General features: G+C 48.0%; 1 protein-coding gene and 1 long non-coding RNA gene across 4 annotated transcripts in view; both read left to right on the forward strand.

Annotated features, from left to right (window-relative positions):
* Positions 1-1,198: 1,198 nt before the first annotated feature.
* LOC130142258 (uncharacterized) lies at positions 1,199-12,598 on the forward strand. 2 transcript variants are annotated; one of them, XR_008819340.1, is made up of 2 exons: positions 1,199-2,064; positions 3,512-12,598. It is a non-coding gene; the product is annotated as an uncharacterized LOC130142258 (long non-coding RNA). The 2 variants fall into 2 exon arrangements; XR_008819339.1 differs by lacking the exon at positions 1,199-2,064 and adding an exon at positions 2,079-2,903.
* A 957-nt stretch (positions 12,599-13,555) lies between these two features.
* Positions 13,556-18,469, forward strand: part of ZNRF3 (zinc and ring finger 3) — a 96,260-nt gene continuing 91,346 nt past the window's right edge. Inside the window, exon 1 of one of the 2 annotated variants that reach the window (XM_056348519.1) lies at positions 13,556-13,949. In XM_056348519.1, coding sequence (XP_056204494.1) covers positions 13,722-13,949 — 228 coding nt within the window. In that variant the 5' untranslated portion in view covers positions 13,556-13,721. The remainder of the gene's footprint in view (positions 13,950-18,469) is intronic. The other variant, XM_056348530.1, reaches the window with a different exon arrangement.

Raw genomic sequence — 18,469 nt, forward strand, 5'->3', positions numbered from 1 at the left:
TAAATGGAAAGGCTGGCTTCCCAGCAACCCTGTGCTACTAGTTCTGTAAAAATGAAACATTACTGGAAAGCTTTGCAAACGTTGGTCATGTAAACAGGTCTTTATACATAGTGACTGAATGCCCTTGGGAGGATTTATGTCATCTGCCAGTCCCCAAGAGACTCCACCTGGGAATCTAACAGTGTTGGATCAGCTGGCCAGGGAAGCAGGCTCAGGGTAGGGAATCTGTTTGGTGGGTGCTCCAGCTAGCTGATATGTGAAGGAGGTCAAGGAGAGGTTCTGGTTGTTCAGTGGCTTACTTTGGGGCTTTGCTTTGTTGTTCTGGCTTCCGTTTCCAACCTGCTTGCTTCATATTGAGCCCATCCCCTTCCCACGCTATTCCTCTGTCCTTGAGTCTGCTTCATTGCATGGGTTCCCTTTCTCTTTACAAGGTCTAGCTCTTGGCATCGCTGGTGCTTGGCTGTGGTCTTTCTGTCTGTAATACCTATTGCCATGCTGTAGTCCTAGTTTAGCTCTTTGCCTGTTTTCTTTCCAGCTTGGACCCAAGCACAGTGTTTCCCTGCAAAGCTCTCTTCATAACGATGTTGCAAAAATGCGAACCAGAGACTTGTGCAGGTTACACAGAATTTGGAGGTTCTGGAAGATGCCATGTTTTAACCTAATTTCCAAATGTGATTAAGGTCTTGGCTAAACTAGGGGATAGAGTTTGTGTGCTGTGAGTTCTGTCTTTAGAGGTGATGTTACTTGAGAGATATTGTCCATCTTTGTACATTGATGCGTGGTGATACATTGGTGGTGGTAGTCACAAATGAAAGAAGAAAGGTGAAGGTACTACACTGAGTTGAGCTGATGCAGTGAGTGCATCGCTGGGGCTGATATTGCAGAATATCAGGCCATACAAGAGACTGAGCTTGCTCTTGTGCTGTCCAGGTGAACTGACAGCCTGTGTTCTGAATTCTGTGTATGTATTTCATAGAATCACAGAATGGTTTGGGTTGGATGGGACCTTAAAAATCACTCAGTTCCCACCCCCTGCCACGGGCAGGGACACCCCCCCCCAGCCCAGGCTGCTCCCAGCCCCGTCCAGCCTGGCCTTGAGCCCAGCCAGGGATGGGGCACCCACAGCTGCCCTGGGCAAACTGTTCCCATGTCTCGCTGCCCTCACAGTAAAGAATTTCTTCCTAATATCTAATGTAAATCTGTCCTCTTTCAGCTTAAAAACATTACCCCTCATCCTATCACTGCATGCCCTTGTGTTTAACATGTTGAGCAAGCTCTCTGAGGAAAACAGCCAACTGTCGAAATCTCACTTGCCCAAAAGCTCCTGTTCCAGTAAGTTTTTCTGTTTGCACATCCTGGTACAGAATTGGAACCTGTTCTCGGAAAATACTCTTGGGAGGTAAACAACTGTGCTTAGGAAAACTTGATGACTGCTTCCTATTGACAGAAGCAAGCTCTTCTTTGGAGCAGTGCCAGCTTTTGAAAGGAAAAACCTTATCTTATTTCTTAGCCATTCCCTGGGCTTTGAAATCCCTTCAGAAGTTCAGAGCCCCTGAGAGTCCCGGCAACTTTTGTTTGTAATTTTGAAATTATTTCCTTATACTCTTTGGTTTAGGTGCCTTCACCTAGTTCCTGCCTTTTGTATGCAGAAGCCTGCCTCCAGCTGTCCTAAGAGACCCTGCTTGAAAAGAGGCAGAGGAAAGGAGATGTCAGGTTAGGAACCAGCTCTACCTCAACAGGGGTCCAGCATGACCCAAAACATGAGGGCTGTGGTCAGGATCATCTGCCTCCTGCTCATATGGGTTTGATTTGCTGAATGCTCTGAGGGCACAGGCTGACAGCTGGTGTCCCCAGAGGGACGAGTCTGTTGTGCTTCCTTTCTGGTAGCCTAATTTATTTGCTCTGTTAGCACTTGACTTTAATGATAACTCGTATGTAAATGGTCAGGGACAGTTGGAGCCTTTTATATACTAATTAAATAGAATGTATACTAGTACATGAATGTGGAAAATGCGGTGCTTTAAGGTGATTAATTCAAAGTGCCAGTCGGATCTTGTAACTCAGGTGAGTCTTTAACATAACAGATAACCTAAGATGAAACAGAGTAAATTGTTTCTTAACTCATCTTCATATGAATGATTCAGTTGTTAATGCAGTAATTCCTTCATTTTAGCTAGTCACATTTTAAGAATGTTTTTTGCTTTTGGTAGTCAGAAGTGGCAAAATCTATCTGTTGTTTTTAGTCATAGGAGTTCTTCATGTCACAGGGTTTATCCATTGCAATAAGTATTAGTAGCTGATACATTATACACTTTAACTGTGTGCTTCAAATTTATTTTGTGTAGCTTACCTATTGTTCACTTTAAACAGTGTATTGCTTGAAGTAGGGCCGCATGAACAGCAACTTGTACCATATATTTACCACAGAAATAGCAACAACCATGTTGAGGTAAATACAGAAGTGTCAATATTTAGGTTGTATGCAAATGTGATTTCCAGAAATATGCAGGGTATGTTATTTTACATTGGTTGCTTCTTCAGTATTATGAGAGAAGAAATTACTAAGCGTTGACATAACAAACATGTAAAATCAACAGCAATCTAGGATTTCATGGTGGTGTAACCAGGAGGGAGTATAGCTGACACAGAGCGATCTCAGGGGTGCAAGAGCACAGTGAAATACATTTGTATGGATGCATTTGAGGGCCCCTCTTGCAGAATGAATGAATGTGGAGAATCTTGGAAGATATGGCTCCAAATTTTTTCCAAATTCATTCTGTTCCCATCTATCCTTGCAGAGGATTTAGATGATCAAGCACCATACAGCAATGATTTCCTAAGCATATTTCTTAGTAGTCTTTTTTCTTTCTTGGGTAACACGATCTGCTGTGCCTGCATGCTTGGTGAGTACCCTGAAGGAATGCATCGTGCACATCTGTTGTGTTGCAACTCTCATGTAAACTTGTACGGTATATTGGAAAAGAGCTGGCAAAAAGAAATGGCTGCAGTTACCTAAATAAGGGTATTCTTAGTGCAGTTTAACCTATTTCAGTTCTACAGGCCTAATAATTCATTATTATCTTTTCCTTTCAGTAGGCATTGGCATGTACAGAGAGAGTGAAGGGTTCCCACGTCAGAGTGCTTCCCCTTCATAAAGATTTCAAAAGACTGCACATTGTTTAAAACATCGGAAACCTTAACTTTTCAAACATTAAGAGAGAATTTTGTTCACAAATAATTTTTTCTACTGAAGTGGTCGTGGCTAGTCTGTTGGTTAATTTGGGTTGCTTCAGTGCTGGTTTACTTGGATAAATTGTGTTTCCAAACTTTAAAAAGAAGCAAAGCAGCAGCGGCATGGCACTTTTTCTTAACGTAAATCTCCACTGATTTTTCTTTTTTGGTCTTTAATTAAGCTGCCAAGTTACAATAGTTTGCTACTTTAATTTAGAATAATTGATGATAATGATGGAAACATGGCTTCATAAATACAAAACCATTTTGTCCGTTACAGTTGGCTTCCTGTGGCAAATGGCGATAGGGGAGTTCGGCCGCATGGAAACGAGAGGCTGCGGGAGGGGTCTGCAATGCGAACTGGTGGTTCTGGACACAGTTCGGCATGTGCTGCACATACTTGGTGTGCTTGGCCAGAGCTCGCCTGGCTTTTTGAGCCTGGGAGGTCACCTGCTGGTGGCTCAGCCTCGGTGCACCCCGACACGGCTCCCGAGGCCGGTGCCAGCAGCGCCTGCGGCTGCTGGGGACCCCCCGAGCCCCGGCTGCTGCCCCCGGAGCGGAGCTCCCCGAGCGCTCGGATGTACCAGCGAAGCTGCCGTCAGCACCAAGCCTTCCTCTGGGCTGGCCAGTCCTGTCTCCGGAGGTGTGGAACAGCAATTTTATGTGGTGATGAAAAAAGGCAGGCACGTACATAGCCTTGAATTTACTGGAGAAAGGACAGCTCTTGCTTCTGTTGCTTATTAGGAGGTATAGCAGTATCATTTGTTTATAAAATAAGCTGTAATAGTATTGGCTTCTGCAGGGCACAATGCTAAAACACATAGGGAAGGTGGATGGTAGTCCGTTATCAGTTATGGAAATCATCTGGAAGGGCAGATGTGGGAGTGTGAATGAGCCATGCAGCTCTCCGTGTCCTGCTGATGGACACTAGAATTTGCTATGAGGACTTCTCTGATACAGTTTGATGGATCTTAAGTTCGATTTAAGAAATGCTTTCATGAAAAACTCTCTGCTCATCAAAACCTCATTCTCGTTGTGCAGAACTGTCTGGTGTGAGGTTGCTTCTGATACCTGTTTAAAGTTAGCATAGGTGTCACCACACTGCACCGCGCAATGAAGGTATGTCCTGAATCCCTCTACAACGTTCTTCAATCTACACAAGGGTACCTCGGACATGCCACCTCCTTCTTAAACTCACGTGTTGTAACAGCCCAGGATTCCAAGGTAAATGCTAAATAAATATCTGTAATGTAGGAGGAAGCTGTTGAGTCAGGTAGTTTACAATTACACAGTGGGACCCTTTTTCCTTCACTTCAGTTTACTAGTTTGGTTGAAGCAAAAGGCAGACACTTCTTCCTTTAGGTGGAACGGATATAAGTAGAACTATATCTCAGCATAAACAGGCTTCAAAGGGAAATTGCTGGTCTTAGTTAAAACAAACATTTATAGCACTCATAAACCATTAAAAAGAATATTTAGAATACTTTGACTTACTTTTAAACAAGGGTTATCAACAAATGTACTGGTACTATCCAGACTTGCTTATTTTGGTGGTGTTTAAAATGTAATTGGTGTATCATAATTCTTCCATTTTCATCCAGTGTACTGGCAATTTTCTTCTTGATTAGTCAGTGATGTTCTTTGCAGTTTCTCTTGTGTTTCAACTGGACTTTGAAAGGAAAGACAGTGTCTTAAGCATGGGCAAACAAATGAATCACTGTGATCAAGCTGGCATCTGAATTTATAACCTATAAATGTTTGAGGTAACTGTGTGTATGTTTCCATCCTCTAGTTAATGTGAAGTAATCTCATGCCACAGTTACCTGGCAGTAACTTGTTCATGTGCCCACATTCTCAACTTCCCTAGGTGCCTTGGAGCAATAATGCAGGAACTAGCCTGCCTGCCTGCAGCCATCGCGCACAGCCTGATTTTCCAATTCAGTGTGTTTCAAAATTAGTATTTGAAGTCTGATGCAGAAATGAGATTTTATTGTTCTTAATTGGGGAAGGAAGGAGGTGATTCTCTATCAGACTGTTAATATAAAACGAGTGCATTACATGGGTTGCTGATAGGGGCAAACGGCACGCACACAACTGTTTCTGTCAGAGCGGTAAAGTTCCTCGGTAATGATGGTAGTAAAGGCAATTCCTTAGAGAATTTGATCATTTTAGGAACCAGATTGAAATTTTGTGTCCATGATAACAGAAATCTGGGTTTATTGACTCAGGTTCTTACCAGACCTAAGCCCCCTTCTCACCAGCTTTCTGCCCAGGACTTCAACACTGCATTATCACACAGGGATTATCCGAACACAGCACAGCACACCTCTCTCTGGGTCCTCTTAGAGGAAGCTCTCAAATTCTGTGGGAAGCGTACAGAGGAAAGGGAAGACCTCCCTGGCTTTGTCAGGAGCCAGGGACAGCATGCCCACCTCCCGCCAACCCACCAGGGCCACCATGCTGGCCTCTCCAGCCCCAGAGCAACTCGGAATTGCGTGCTTAAAAGCAGCCCTTCATGGGCTGCAGAACATTATTGACTGCAGTATAAAATGTTTCATGCTGTAGCCTTTCTGGCCTTCTTTTGGCCACTGGTTGTAATCTGGTCATATGTAAATAAAGTTTTCATTTTATTCCACAGTGAGATTACAGAACTGTTTTTCACTGCTTATGTTCTTCTGCTGCACAGGAGTCTGACAAGTGCTTTTATGGAAAATACGTCTTAGTCAAATAGTGTGTTTTAATGAGTCTTTTAGTTTGGTTAAGTAAGAGTAACTGTGTTAACGTAAAGAACTAATATTTCTATCCAGTTCTTCTTTCTTTAATTCCTTACCTAGTCTCAAATACCGTAAAACGTTTCAGTGAGGTATGTCTGTTTAACGAGGAAGTGCATGAAATAAGAGAATAGAAGGTTAGTAGTAATAGTGGGATGAAATTCTGATTGTTTCAGAGCTAGCAGGGCAAGGCTTCTGCTCACAGAATGAGGCCAGAAGAAATTCCCTGTGGTTATTTAATCTGAGTTTCTTATAATACAGGTACATACAGTTTCATCAAAAAGATGCCTTCATCAAACCTAAATGTCATGGCCTGAACTAAAAGAAAGGGTAGTCTTGCTTGTTTATTAATTACTGAAGTGATACAAAAGTTACCATCATTGCTAGCTAAGCTTGCAACAGTAACCTGTTGCCTTGTTTAAAATGGACCCTGCCTGCTGCTTGAATTGATGCAGCTTTAGTTTTTAGCCAAGTTCATGCTGCATTTCCTGCCTGCACTAAATTTTCTGCCTGGACAGATAATCCATGGGACCATGATCAGATTACTACTTTAGTTTTACTTGAATAAACCGAGTAGGTTGAGCCTCCTGGACTCAGCTGTTCCTCAGGCCACAGAACTGAAATGCCCCTTGGTGTTCCATCAAATAGGACTGCTGCAGTATCCCTTGAGTGGCTTGGCTACGTGCTTTTTTCCAGGGATCCTTTCCTCACCTTGCGGTTCTGCAAAGTAAGTCTTCTTCTTGTTGCAATGAATATTGCGACAAGTGTGATGATTCGATTTAATGAGATTTGCATTTCTAAACATGGTTATTTTTATGCAGTGTTGGCTAGCACTATAGTATCATGAGTTAGACTACTAAATCAGGACTAAAGTAGTTCCTGGTAGGGATCAAGAGTCTGGATTTTGTTTCAGTTTTGTTTTTCTTACGTGTGCTGCCACTACACTGACTTCTCTTAGATTGCGCCTTGTGTTCCTTGGTGAGACTGAGGGAATAACAGATCTTACTAACTCAACAGAGTATGGGGGTACCTCATAAAATTGCATCAAGAATAAATTTTCTTAAATCACGAAGCCAGTTATTTATCAAACATAGGCAGTTTCCATTGTTTGAAGCTGGGTCAAAATACCATCTCACTCCAGCCTACTGTCCTGGGGAAACTTCAAGTCTGCTGTTTTGGAATCACTGAATTTCTTTACAGAAATCTCGCATCTCTCCTGTATCATCACAGCATCACCATGGAAACTAATAATATGCTCCAGTTTTCAGGAAATGCTCTCAACACTGTAAGATTAGCTGTTTTAAATGAGATAACTGGGCTCAGCGCCTTTGCAAGTTGTTTACTTTGTCATAGTTACAGCAGCAGCCTGGAACCCTGATTATTGTCTAACTTAACCTGAGGATGTACCCACTTGTATATAACCTTTTTTATGTTCATTATGCCGATGCTCAGCTCTTTCAGCATCTTATTTAGTGCCACTGGTAGCTCAGCACTTTAGCTGGAATTCCCTTGGTGACTCGTCACTTGGGTCCTCTGTGTTGGGTGACAGTTCTCCTGGGACATTACGCCTGTTCACCTGTTCATGCTGGGTACGAGCATAACCTCGCTACTGCATCTAAAAGCCTGATGATGCTTTTATGACTTCAAAGACAAGAGAAGAAATGAGGTGTCTTGTAGTCATCACCGATTCTTTAATTGCCTTTGTAGAATCAATAGGTAGGAGGATGAGAAGCAATTGTCTATGATCTGAATTAATCTGTGCAGTTATGGGAGGGATAAACTGCTGGTTTTTCTATCAGCCCTTCTACAGTAGTAAGAACTGATGGAAACCAGTTTTCCCAGGAATAAAATTTTTGTTCCTCAGTTGTCATTGTCAAGAAAAGAAGGAAATTAGGACCAAGTTGTTCTACTAAAATATGATCCATTTTTTCACATAGAGCTTATTCTCAGCCACCATTCCCTTTTGCCACTGTACGTTCGGAACACTTTTATTAGTTGGAGACAGCAGTGGTGGTTAGTTAGAGGTTTTTTGTGTTTTTTGTTTGGTTTTTTTTTTGTTTTGTTTGTTTGTTTTGGGTTTTGTTTGGTTTGGTTTGGTTTTTAAGTGGCAGCTTGTGAAATGTACATTGACTACCTGGTAGTTAAAGGGAAAAACAATCAGTATTCCCCACGTGGGTACAGTATTACCTGCAAATACTCACAGCCTAAATATGACAAGGTGGTTGCTCGCCAGTGGGAGAGTCAAGTCGTCGGGCTCTGCAGTGACAGGCTGCCCTCACCCTTGCCAAGGGGCCTCCCACTGAAGCGTACCCACGCTGCATTGTCATCTACTGCTATCAAGTCACTTCTTATGACAAATCATGGGTGTAAGAACCACTTTTTCTCACTACTTAACATATCTGGGTGGCCCCTTGTAAGAGATTTTCTTTTTTCTGTACAAAGTGGATGAGAGATGAACTGTGCTGCCAACAAGGTCCGGCTGATACCAGAGATAATCTCAGCTGAACGGAAATTCAAAAATCACAGTGACTAAAATACTTTTAATCCGTGCCCATTGGTTAGTTTGTTTCTTTGAAAAAGGGTCATCTTTTCCTTTATTATGCTAGAATCTAAGAAAATATACGAGGAAAAAAAGTGTATTTAAAAATGCACATTATTGCTGGCTGAAAGTTCAGGCGGTCTTGTGAGTTCTGATACTGGCGTACTTACTGCAAACTGAATCGTCAGGGACCAACAGCATTGCAGACTGGCCAGAGGCTGGGTTTTGGTAATGTGTCTTAAGAAAACACTTAATGGAAAATGTCATCCGCTCTTTGCTACACTAATAACTGGTACTAGGTTTTGGGGAGGGTCCCTCAGTACCAGAGGACAAATGAGTTAATACGAAAACAGCAGAGCTAAAGATGGTTTGTTTCAAAGATGCATGTTCTTAATATCTCTGGGCCCCTGCGCTTATCACCTCCCTTCAATAACCTACGTTTTTCTTCCCTTCCTTTTGCATTCCTTAAGCATCCTCATCAAGGAAAAGACAACATATGCTCTGACTAATCTGCTGCTGTGCATACAGGTTTTTTTGTGGCTCCTGCCATGCAGAATGTGTAACAGCTGAACTGCACCAACCTCTGCCCCCTGCCCCCTGAGCGACACAGCTCCGTACCAAACATTTACATGCACACACATTTACTTTATGTCCTTTCCTGGCGGCAACCCCTTAGAATGCAAATACAGTTACAAAAGCTTCATGTTAATTAAGTGGGATACAATTAGAGTGGATTGTTTTATTTTAAAAATGTGGACTTGACAACTGACTGCTCTTTGGACGGTAGAATTGAAAACGCTCAGTTTCTCATATGTTTTCCTGCTGCCCTTGCTTCCCCCATGTCTGTTTTGGATACTGCTGCAGTACCCACCAGAGTCCAGAGCCTCCGATTTTCACAAAATTTGCAAGAACGCACTATCTTAAGACCTCTGTTCTGCCCTTAAGCTTGGCTAAAATTAGCTAATAGGTTCAGAAGAGCAACAAGGCTGACAGGCAGATAGCATATGTTTAATTTCATTATGAAATGAGGCTAAAAGAGGCTGTAGAAGGGATTCTCCAGTGTGCTGTATTTGCGGTTGACTGCACAGATGCAGTGACAGAAAGCAGCTTTCATCCAAATGTATTTTCGATTACAGGGATGGCAGTACCAGGGCAGCTGCATTCCTGCCTCCTTTAATGGTGAGAATGGCTGAGGGACACGTGGCCAGTGGCTCGCAACTCAGTGTTGTTTTCTCCTTGCCTGATGTGCAGAGCTACACTCCCCACGCAGTATTCCAGCACCGCTCTCAGCACAAAATAATTTTGGTTTGGGCTTTTTCTATAGCATTCATCACAGTAGCACCTGGGTACTTACACTGTTTTCTCTCAAGAGCAGTGTGGGGTGAGGAGGGTTCTGTAATACCTGTTTCTATGCAAGGGAAATGAGAGGTAGGATGTTTTATGTCAAAAGCATCTTCTAGTGTTGATTGCCCTCTTCCGAGATAGAATCGTAGAATCATTCAGGATGGAAGAGACCTTTAAGATCATCAAACCCAACCGTTAACTCAGGACTGCCAAGTCCATCACTAAATGATGTCCCTAAGTCTTTTAAATAAATCCCTCCAGGGATGGTGACTCCACCACTTCCCTGGGCAGCCTGTTCCAGTGCTTGACAACCCTTTCGGTGAAGAAGCTTCCCCTGCCAAGATCCAATCTAAACCTCCCCTGGTGCAGCTTGAGGCTGCTTCCTCTCATCCCTCCGTTTGTTACTTGGGAGAAGAGACCAAGTGCCTAGGGCATGCTTTCTCAGGCCATTTGGCATTACACATAATTTCATTATGTTCAAATCACAGCTCTCACTGTCCTCAGTTGCAGTTATAAATGCTTGAGATCGCTGTATTTCAGACCCTGGGCCTCAGTTTGTTATGCAGGGGAAAAAAAAAGAAAACATATCTGAAGTACGATGGCAATAACTGAATTGTGAACTGTATGCTGCCAGCTGGGAAGGAAGCCAATTAGAAATATCTGATTGCTTTAATGATAGACAGTCCATTCTCTTCCTGCAACCTCCTGCTTGGATTTCTGCCCCAGTAGAGGGAACTTGGTGACCTGAGACCTAGTGTCTCATGTCACTCCCCAGTATCCCACTGCAAGGCTACCGCAAAGGCGGTTTCGCTGTGTCTGTAGTCCAATGATATGGATCCTTCAGTGGGGTGGCTCGGATCTTCAGCAGCTTGTATTTTAACAGTAGGGTGCTGTCCACTTGTTATAGAGAGGCCCCTTCCCATATTTTTCACTAGTTAAGTTTCCAGATTTATTTGCCCTGCCATTTCTGCATTCCTGACTCCCAACCTAACCTGGAGGGGCCCTACTGTTTCCCAGGGAATAGCCGGAAAGTACTGGTGATTCCATTTCATTAGCAACAGAGGCAGGGGTCTTACCTGTAACTTTTTTTCACTGTACTTCACTGATTTTTATCGACAGTGGGATCCTCCTGTGAAGCATGACCCTGTGGGAAGAACGGACCCATCTAACAGAAGAGTTTCACAGTATAGACGGGCAGGGGACAAGATCACTGCTGAATTGTCTAATCTGGATAATTCCCATTTTCTTGATATTTAAATTTGAGATCTAATAATATCTCAAGGTTTGATGTTTATGTAATTTTTAAAGATTAAACAGAAAAAAAGAAAAATAAATAAATACATAGTGTTCACGGATGCCTCATGAGGGGCATTTAAATTTGATGCAATGAATCTTAAGACCGTCAACTGACATCTGAGCCCTGACACCGCTGAAGTAAATTGACATCCACTTTGTTGACCAGCAGGGACAGACGCAGCATTCTTGACTTTTCGGTTTCACGGCTAAGAATCAGGAATCTCAGGTTCTTCCCAGTTTTTGTGGGACTAAAACTGTGTGTTCCATGCACACTGAGCTCTTGTCACGGTCTCTTGCAACTCCTAGATTTCCAGTTCCCACCTCCACTCCTAAAACTGTTCTTCCCAATACTATTTTAGCTTGCTGATTCAGTTTAAAACTAACCTTCTCTGCCCGTCCCTGTCCTCCCTGCCCCAGGCTCCTTTAGCCCTGGTCTCTTCCCTGATCCAGTTTGCCACGCAGCTCCACAAAAGCAGCATGGGCATGATTTTTGAGAAATCATAGAAATGAAACAAGAGGCAAGGGAAGAGCTGTTTAAAATAAATACTTCTCCCAAAACAGACAATCTTTTGCCAAATATGGCAAGTCATACTCAACAAAAAGCTCATCAAATTGGTACGTCCAGTTCTGTGGCTGTCCTGCGGCTCCAGGTGCGCCTGGGCCACAGGGGGACAAACACCATGACGCCGGGCGATTCCTCCAACTGCGCCAGTGTCCGACTGGCAGGCGTTGTGTGTGGGGCACCATTCATTCATTACCCTTTGTGTGACAACTGGTGCGCACCCCGCTGTCCTGCAACACTGAAATTCCAACCCTTCTTACTGCTGATAACCTGATGACATACCTGTCGAGTGCAGGACAGCTGGGAGGCCTTGACCTACAGCAACTTATGACACGAGCTGTTTACTTTTACTAATAGAATGTTGAACAAACCTGATTACAGTGGCATAAGGACCTTTGCAAGAAGGGAAATACTTGGTGAAGAAAGAAGGCATCCTGAATCCGACATGCAGGGCGTAAAAACCTGCCGGTGCTGGAAATGACTTGCTGTTGCCTCTCCTGGAAGGGACGAGAAGACAGAGGATTGGAAAGTCTGGATATCATTTGCCTAGACCACCGAAGTTAGGGAGGAAAGAGAGAGAATTAGCGGAATGTCAAGTGACTTTCTGCTCATGAGACAGGCACAGTCCAGGTTCACCGTGACCCTCTCATCACCACCACGGTGACCCCTGCACACATCTCTGCTTTTGCTACAGATCCTGAAACCGTGTAGCTGACTCAGCGGGGAGCGAATCTCCCCAAGTTCTCAATGTTTAACCTGTTCCTGTGCCGATTACGACGTAGGAAACCCTGTGTTGTCCCAGGCATCACCCATTTGCTTCATGGGGGAAGGGAAATAAAGCAGCGGTTGTTTGCACTAAGGGATTAAAACGCTTCTATTTAGTACGCTAGGTGCCCTGCATTGCTGAAATCCTACTGAAGCACGCCTTAACCTGAAATTCGCACTGTTTGCCCACCAGGTCTGTTTGCATAGTGCTTTCCCTGTTGTTACCCCGGCTGGAGCCCGCTCCCGCTCCGCGTGGCGCAGCGCTGCGGCCCTCGATCCGCTGCACCCAGGTGTTAGGGTGTGCGAGGGGGGGTCGGGTATTTGGTGGCTTGTGGTAGAAGCCCAGAGCGTATGTTCCCGTGATCCCTTCTTGACCCTTCTCTGCCGAAAACACCTCCAACGGTTTGTGCTGCTAGCGTTGCTCCCCGTGCCTCCCAGGGTCGCCCCTTCGGCTGTCCCCCACCTGTGCGGCTGTCCGGTATCTTTCCTGCACCCGGGGCCGGAGCTGGCGCCCGGCAGCCCGCGGCGCTGTCCCCGCAGCCGGGGCAGCGCTCGCCCCGACCCGCACCGACTTCCAGGCCCGTGCCCGGCGGGGCGGCCCCCGGTGCCGATCGCTGCTCTCGGGCGCCGCCGGCTCCGCGTCTCCGGGACACCCCCGCGCTGCACGGCCATGGGGGTCCCCGTCCCGCCGCCTGCGCCCGGCGCCGCCGTGCCCGGGCCCCCGCCGCCGGCTCCGCAGCCCTGCCCCGGCCACCCCCGGCCCGGCCCGCTCCCCGCCGCGGGGCGGCTGCGGCAGTGGCGGGAGGGCGCCCCCCGCTCCCCGCTCCGCCGCGGCGGCCAGGCCGCGGAGCCCCGGCGGGGCGGCGGGCGGGCCGGGCGGGGGGCGGCGCGGCGGGGCCGGGGCCGGGCGCCGCGGGGCCCTGTCCCGTGTGCGCCGAGGGAGGGACGGCGCGGGTCAGGCCGCGCGGGGCGGGGATAACCCCGCGGTGCCCGTCACGTGGAGCAGATGAAAGGGAAGCGGCTCGGCGGGGCGGGGAGCAGCCGGGGCGAGGGACGGGGAGCGCGGGGCAGGCGGCGGCGAGGAGCGGGGCGCGGCGCGGCGGGAGGGCCGCTGCCATGGGGCGCTGAGCCGCCCGCGGGCCCGGCCCCGGAGCTGGAGCCGCTGGGGAGCGATGCGCGGCGGCCGCGGGGCGCCGCTCCCCCCCGCCGCGCGATGAGGGGCTGCGGGGCCGGCGCGGGGCCGGCCGTGCCGCCGCCGCTGCTGCTCGGGTTGCTGCTGGCCGCGGCGCCGGGCGCGGCGCTGGGCAAGGAGACGGCGTTCGTGGAGGTGGTGCTCTTCGAGTCCAGCCCCAGCGGCGACTACACCACCTACACCACCGGGCTGCAGGGCCGCTTCTCCCGCGCGGGGGCCACGCTGAGCGCCGAGGGCGAGATCGTGCAGGTGAGCGCCGCCCGGGGGGCGACCCTGCCCCAAGATGGCTCCGCGGGCCCGGCCGCCCGCACCTGGCGGCACAGAGCCGGGCCGGGCCCGCCGCCCCACGTGCGCCGCGCGGCCTGGAGCGCCGCGGTGACAGATGCGCGGCCGCGCACAAAGGCCGCACCTTGCCGGGCCCGTGTGACAGCCGGGGCGCGACGGCGGGCCCCGCTCCCGCTCCGCGGGCGGCCGCGCACCTCCCGCCGGGCGCGCTGCCTGCGCGGCGGGGCCCTGCGCGTTGCGCGGGGGCGGGGCCGCGCGGCGGGGCTGCCCCGCGCTCTCCCCGGGCCCCCTCGGCAGCCCCTGCCCCGGCGCGGTGCGGGACGCCCGGGGGCTGCCGCCGCCCCCCCCCCCGCCCCCGCGCGCATCTTCCCCTCCCCCCCCCGCATGCCCCCCGCGCATCCCCCCCCCAGCATCCCCCCGCCAGCTTCCCCCCCCCCGCGCATCCTTCCCCGCGAATCTCCCTGTGTCCCTGCGCATCCCCCCCCGCCCCCCCCCGCACACCTGGCCGTACCTGCCGCCCCCCCCCATTCCCCGCCCCCCCCCCCCCCCGCCGCTCCCACCGCAGGGATCATTCCCGTATTTCTCCGCACTCAGCTCCCCCTCAGCCCCTCCGCGGCTCCTGAAGCGCTTATCTCCTGCCTTTGTAGTCGCTTGTGATTGTTGACTTTATTTTTTTTTCCCCCTTTGGCTAAGTAAAGAAAAACGACTTAAATGGTGTTTTAATAAGTTTGAGTGTGAAGCGATTGCCAATAGCGATCCCGGCTCTCCTTAACAGCTGCGCAGCTTGCTCAGCTTCCCTGCGCGCACACTTACATGCAGGGATGAATATATACACGTAAAAGTTTAAAAAAAGCCAGCCGTGGCAAGTAAGTGCTCAAAGCGGCTGTTTAACCTCTGCAAGCACAAATACATTGCTATCGAAATAACTTTTTTTCCTCCCCTTTCATTTAAAGTAAAGAATCCCACTTGTTATTCCCAGGCGGTTTCAGCTGGGAAGGGTTCCTGCAGGAGTGCTCGTGCAGGCGGCGGAGTTGTGAGCGCAGCGCAAGCTGCTGGTCCAGGGGGGTTTATTTCTTCTTTTGGAGAAAAGAGGGCCAGGCTGATTAACTTGCATGTCTGGCATGTTATAAAGGTGGTGCTGTCAGGGGCCGAAGTGGATGGTGCCATCCCTGACCCCTCGGTGTGGTGTGGGTGCTGCGTGCGGGGTGTTATGCTGCACCTCGGGGAGCTTCTTTTTGCATCAGGTGTTTGGGACAGAGCAGGGGCTGTTGGCTGAGGTCATGGCTTTCCTTGGGACTCTAAGTTAGAGTGGAGAAAAACCATACTCTTTCGTTAAGGCCCAGGTTTGCGTAACTCAAAACAAACATATTAAATGGACTTTTGTGGGCCTTGTTATGGGTGACACCGACAGTCTGCTCCCTCTGAATACCTGAAGGAGATGGCCCCCCCAGACAGGAAAGGCCATGGTGAAAGCCAGATTACATGGCAGATCTTTTACAGTCACTTATCACTCGAAAACTGTTCTGCTTATTCATCTGTACGTATGCTAGGTAACATGCATCATGAGCAGGCTGGTCTCGGTTCCCTGAGCCGCCGTGTGTGCTGGTTGTTTTTCCGGAGATGAGAATATGGCAAACACTGAGACATGGTCCCAGGGCAGCTAGACTGAGCGCTGTCAGTCATACCTGCGCTGCTGAGAGTTTGGATCACATGTAGCATTTCTTGCCAGTGTCACGCTTCCTTCATCTCCTCCTGAAAGTGAGTTTTCCAGAGCCAGAATTATTATAAAGGTTTTCACAGTGTTGCCTTGCCTCCCTTTTTCAGCTAGGCTCAGTGTTTGTGGAACGATAGGAATCTGCTGTTCTGGATCATTGTTTAAAGCTCACTGTGAGATTTGGAGAAGGATCATGAAGCTGATGCCGCTGGGGACCTGTTTGACAGCCGCTAGCGGTACATCAGTCAGCGAAGCAAGCTCTTCTCGGTCCCAACCACTTTGTCAGTGCGCACAGCTCTTTCACGATTAAGATGCATCTTTCTTTAAAATGAAATATTAGAGATTCTTGAAAATCAGGCACACATTAAAGAATGGATCAAAGGAACTGTGGTTTTGGGACTACACAAAGACTTACTTTTGTTTATGTTAATAGCATCATTTACTCATTGGTCTTGGAAGTCTGAACAACAACAAAAAAAAGCACACGACAAAACCTTATGAAACTATGCACTTTCAGCTTTCAATAGGTCATACATTCACTCCTAAACTGGTTATTGGTCAGATTCCTATCCAGCCGTGCTATGCTATTACATTGTTTCTCATGTTACTGTGAAGAAGTCTTATTAGGGTCAAGTGTCTACCAGAATAACTCTTCAGAGAGATGAAATGTTTCTGTATTCTTTCATGTGGCCACAGTTTGTATTCAGCAAACTCATCCTTAGGTTGCTGTGTCAGCTGGTCCTTAAACTGCTCGAAGGTCTGGCCATCTTGGTGGTAGTGGGCATACTGGAATATTGTGCCTTTCTTGGGGCAATATCCTGGCCATTAGTACCGTTGAGATTGGAAACTGGAAAAGTCTGATTAGAAAGTGGTTGCAAAAACAAGACTTCGTTGAAACCCCTAAAATGGTGTTTTGCTTTAAAACACGTTATGACTGGTGAACTCCTTATGGTTGCATTTCTTCTTGTAGTGTTCAGGCCAGAAGCTCAGGTGCGGTTCTGTGTCAAACGAGGTGCTGCAGGGCCACAGGTGTTCAGTCCTAGGACAGTAGGTGCTGCTGATCTGACTGGCAGGGGCTGTTTCGCTCGGTGGGATTATGTGTCTTAGTTCTGCTTGCGCTTGGCAAGATTCTGTTCTGGTTACTTATCCTGCTTGGGAGTGAAGGTGTGGGGCATCAGATGCCCTGTTTCTTAGAAAGTCGTGGTGGCGATGGTACTGCTCAGGTGAGGTGCTGGGAAAAGGGGATCAAGCATAACATTTGCTTTAGATTGCTTTAAAAACTCTGGTGTGTCAAAAACTTTAAATGGTACGCATTCATCATTGCCAGTTCTCTCAGTCCTCCTTTTTGCTGCTTACTCCTGCCTTAGACCTGCTGCTGAATGCAGTGGCATGGGTGGGTTACCAGTAAGTAGGATTTTAAAGAGAAGCAGCGTGGAGGAGAGATCTAGGAATATTACGCCTGGTTTGTGTGATAAAAATTCTGGGTTTTGGTTGGTTTGTTTCTGCTTGGAAGCCTCGGCCAGGGAATAATGAACTTTGCATGGCCATCGAGCTGGGGTGATGCATACATTACATAATGATCCCCGGCTGCAGGTATTTTTTGTGCTCAGAAAGTAACAGTTTGGGGAGAATGCGTATAACGCAGTGCTTTAAGCTCTGGGAAGAAAACAGAAGTGGGAGGCTTCCCAACTTCTTGCACGGCAGTTCTTTGTGGCAATGCTACTGCCCATCTTTCTCTTGCAGAAGATGGGGAGGCTTAGAACTGGAGTGCAAGATGGTGCACCTGTGCCTTCCTTCCCTCTGTCTGCCTGCCACCCCTTATTCGCTTGATCAGCTTTGAACCTTTCCTCTGCTTTCTCAAAATGCAAACATTGCTAAAGACCTTAAACTTTTGTCGGGTGGGCTTCACACTCTGAAGTGTTGGCAAAAGTTTTAGCAGTGACGAGGTAACTGCGCAGGTACATTGATGTCTGGCAGTGATCAGAGGAGGCTGAGTGAAGGGAATGTTCGTGTCCTTTGAGAATGGAAAACAAAAATGTGTATTATCGGGGGTGGGGTGGGGGGGTTGTCTTGTGAAGAGGCAGTTTAAGTTTCTTCTTGCTCGAGTTGAGTGCCTGAAGGCCATTCAAATTGAGGAAGTGGAATTACTTGTGGCTTTGAGTCACTGTCTTGTTGGATGTTTTCTTTCCTAGTTATCCTCTTAGAATATGAAGAGACCTGTGATTGGGTTTGCGTTAGTTTCCGTACCTCAGCTATAAAGCTGTGGCTTACAGTGATGATCCTGTGGACATCAGGAGTAACTCATTTCCCTGGTAAAACCGAGTTCCTAGTACCAGTTTTTGGGGCATCAGGCTTGCTTTGTCATTGTGTCCTTGGAGTGAAGTGTCTTGGAATTGAGCTGTCATTGGAATGTGGCACTTCCATTCTGATGGACAACAAAGAGCTGACACCCTGCGGATGCTGAGAGTGGGACGAGGAGAAGGGCTGTTTGGCATTTACTGTCCTTCTCTGCTCCAGTACAAAGGCAGGAGATCTGGGACATATCTGTTGTGTCTTGTACGAGAAGTGGGACTAGGTGACAGGTTTTGGCCTCTTCGGTCTTTGATGTTACGAACAGCAGCTCACAATTGGCAAGTGTTGTGAGGCAAGTGAGAGCAGTCATCTTGGAGATGTCCACCTGCAGCTGCTGACTGAAGCACAGTCACTGTTCTGCTGGGGCCGCTCGTCTGCCTGTGTGTCGGGCAGAACCGTGGGTCCCACCGCCGTTCAG

Source organism: Falco biarmicus, chromosome 1, assembly GCF_023638135.1.
Source record: "Falco biarmicus isolate bFalBia1 chromosome 1, bFalBia1.pri, whole genome shotgun sequence".
In the NCBI taxonomy this organism is placed as follows: Eukaryota; Metazoa; Chordata; class Aves; order Falconiformes; family Falconidae; genus Falco; species Falco biarmicus.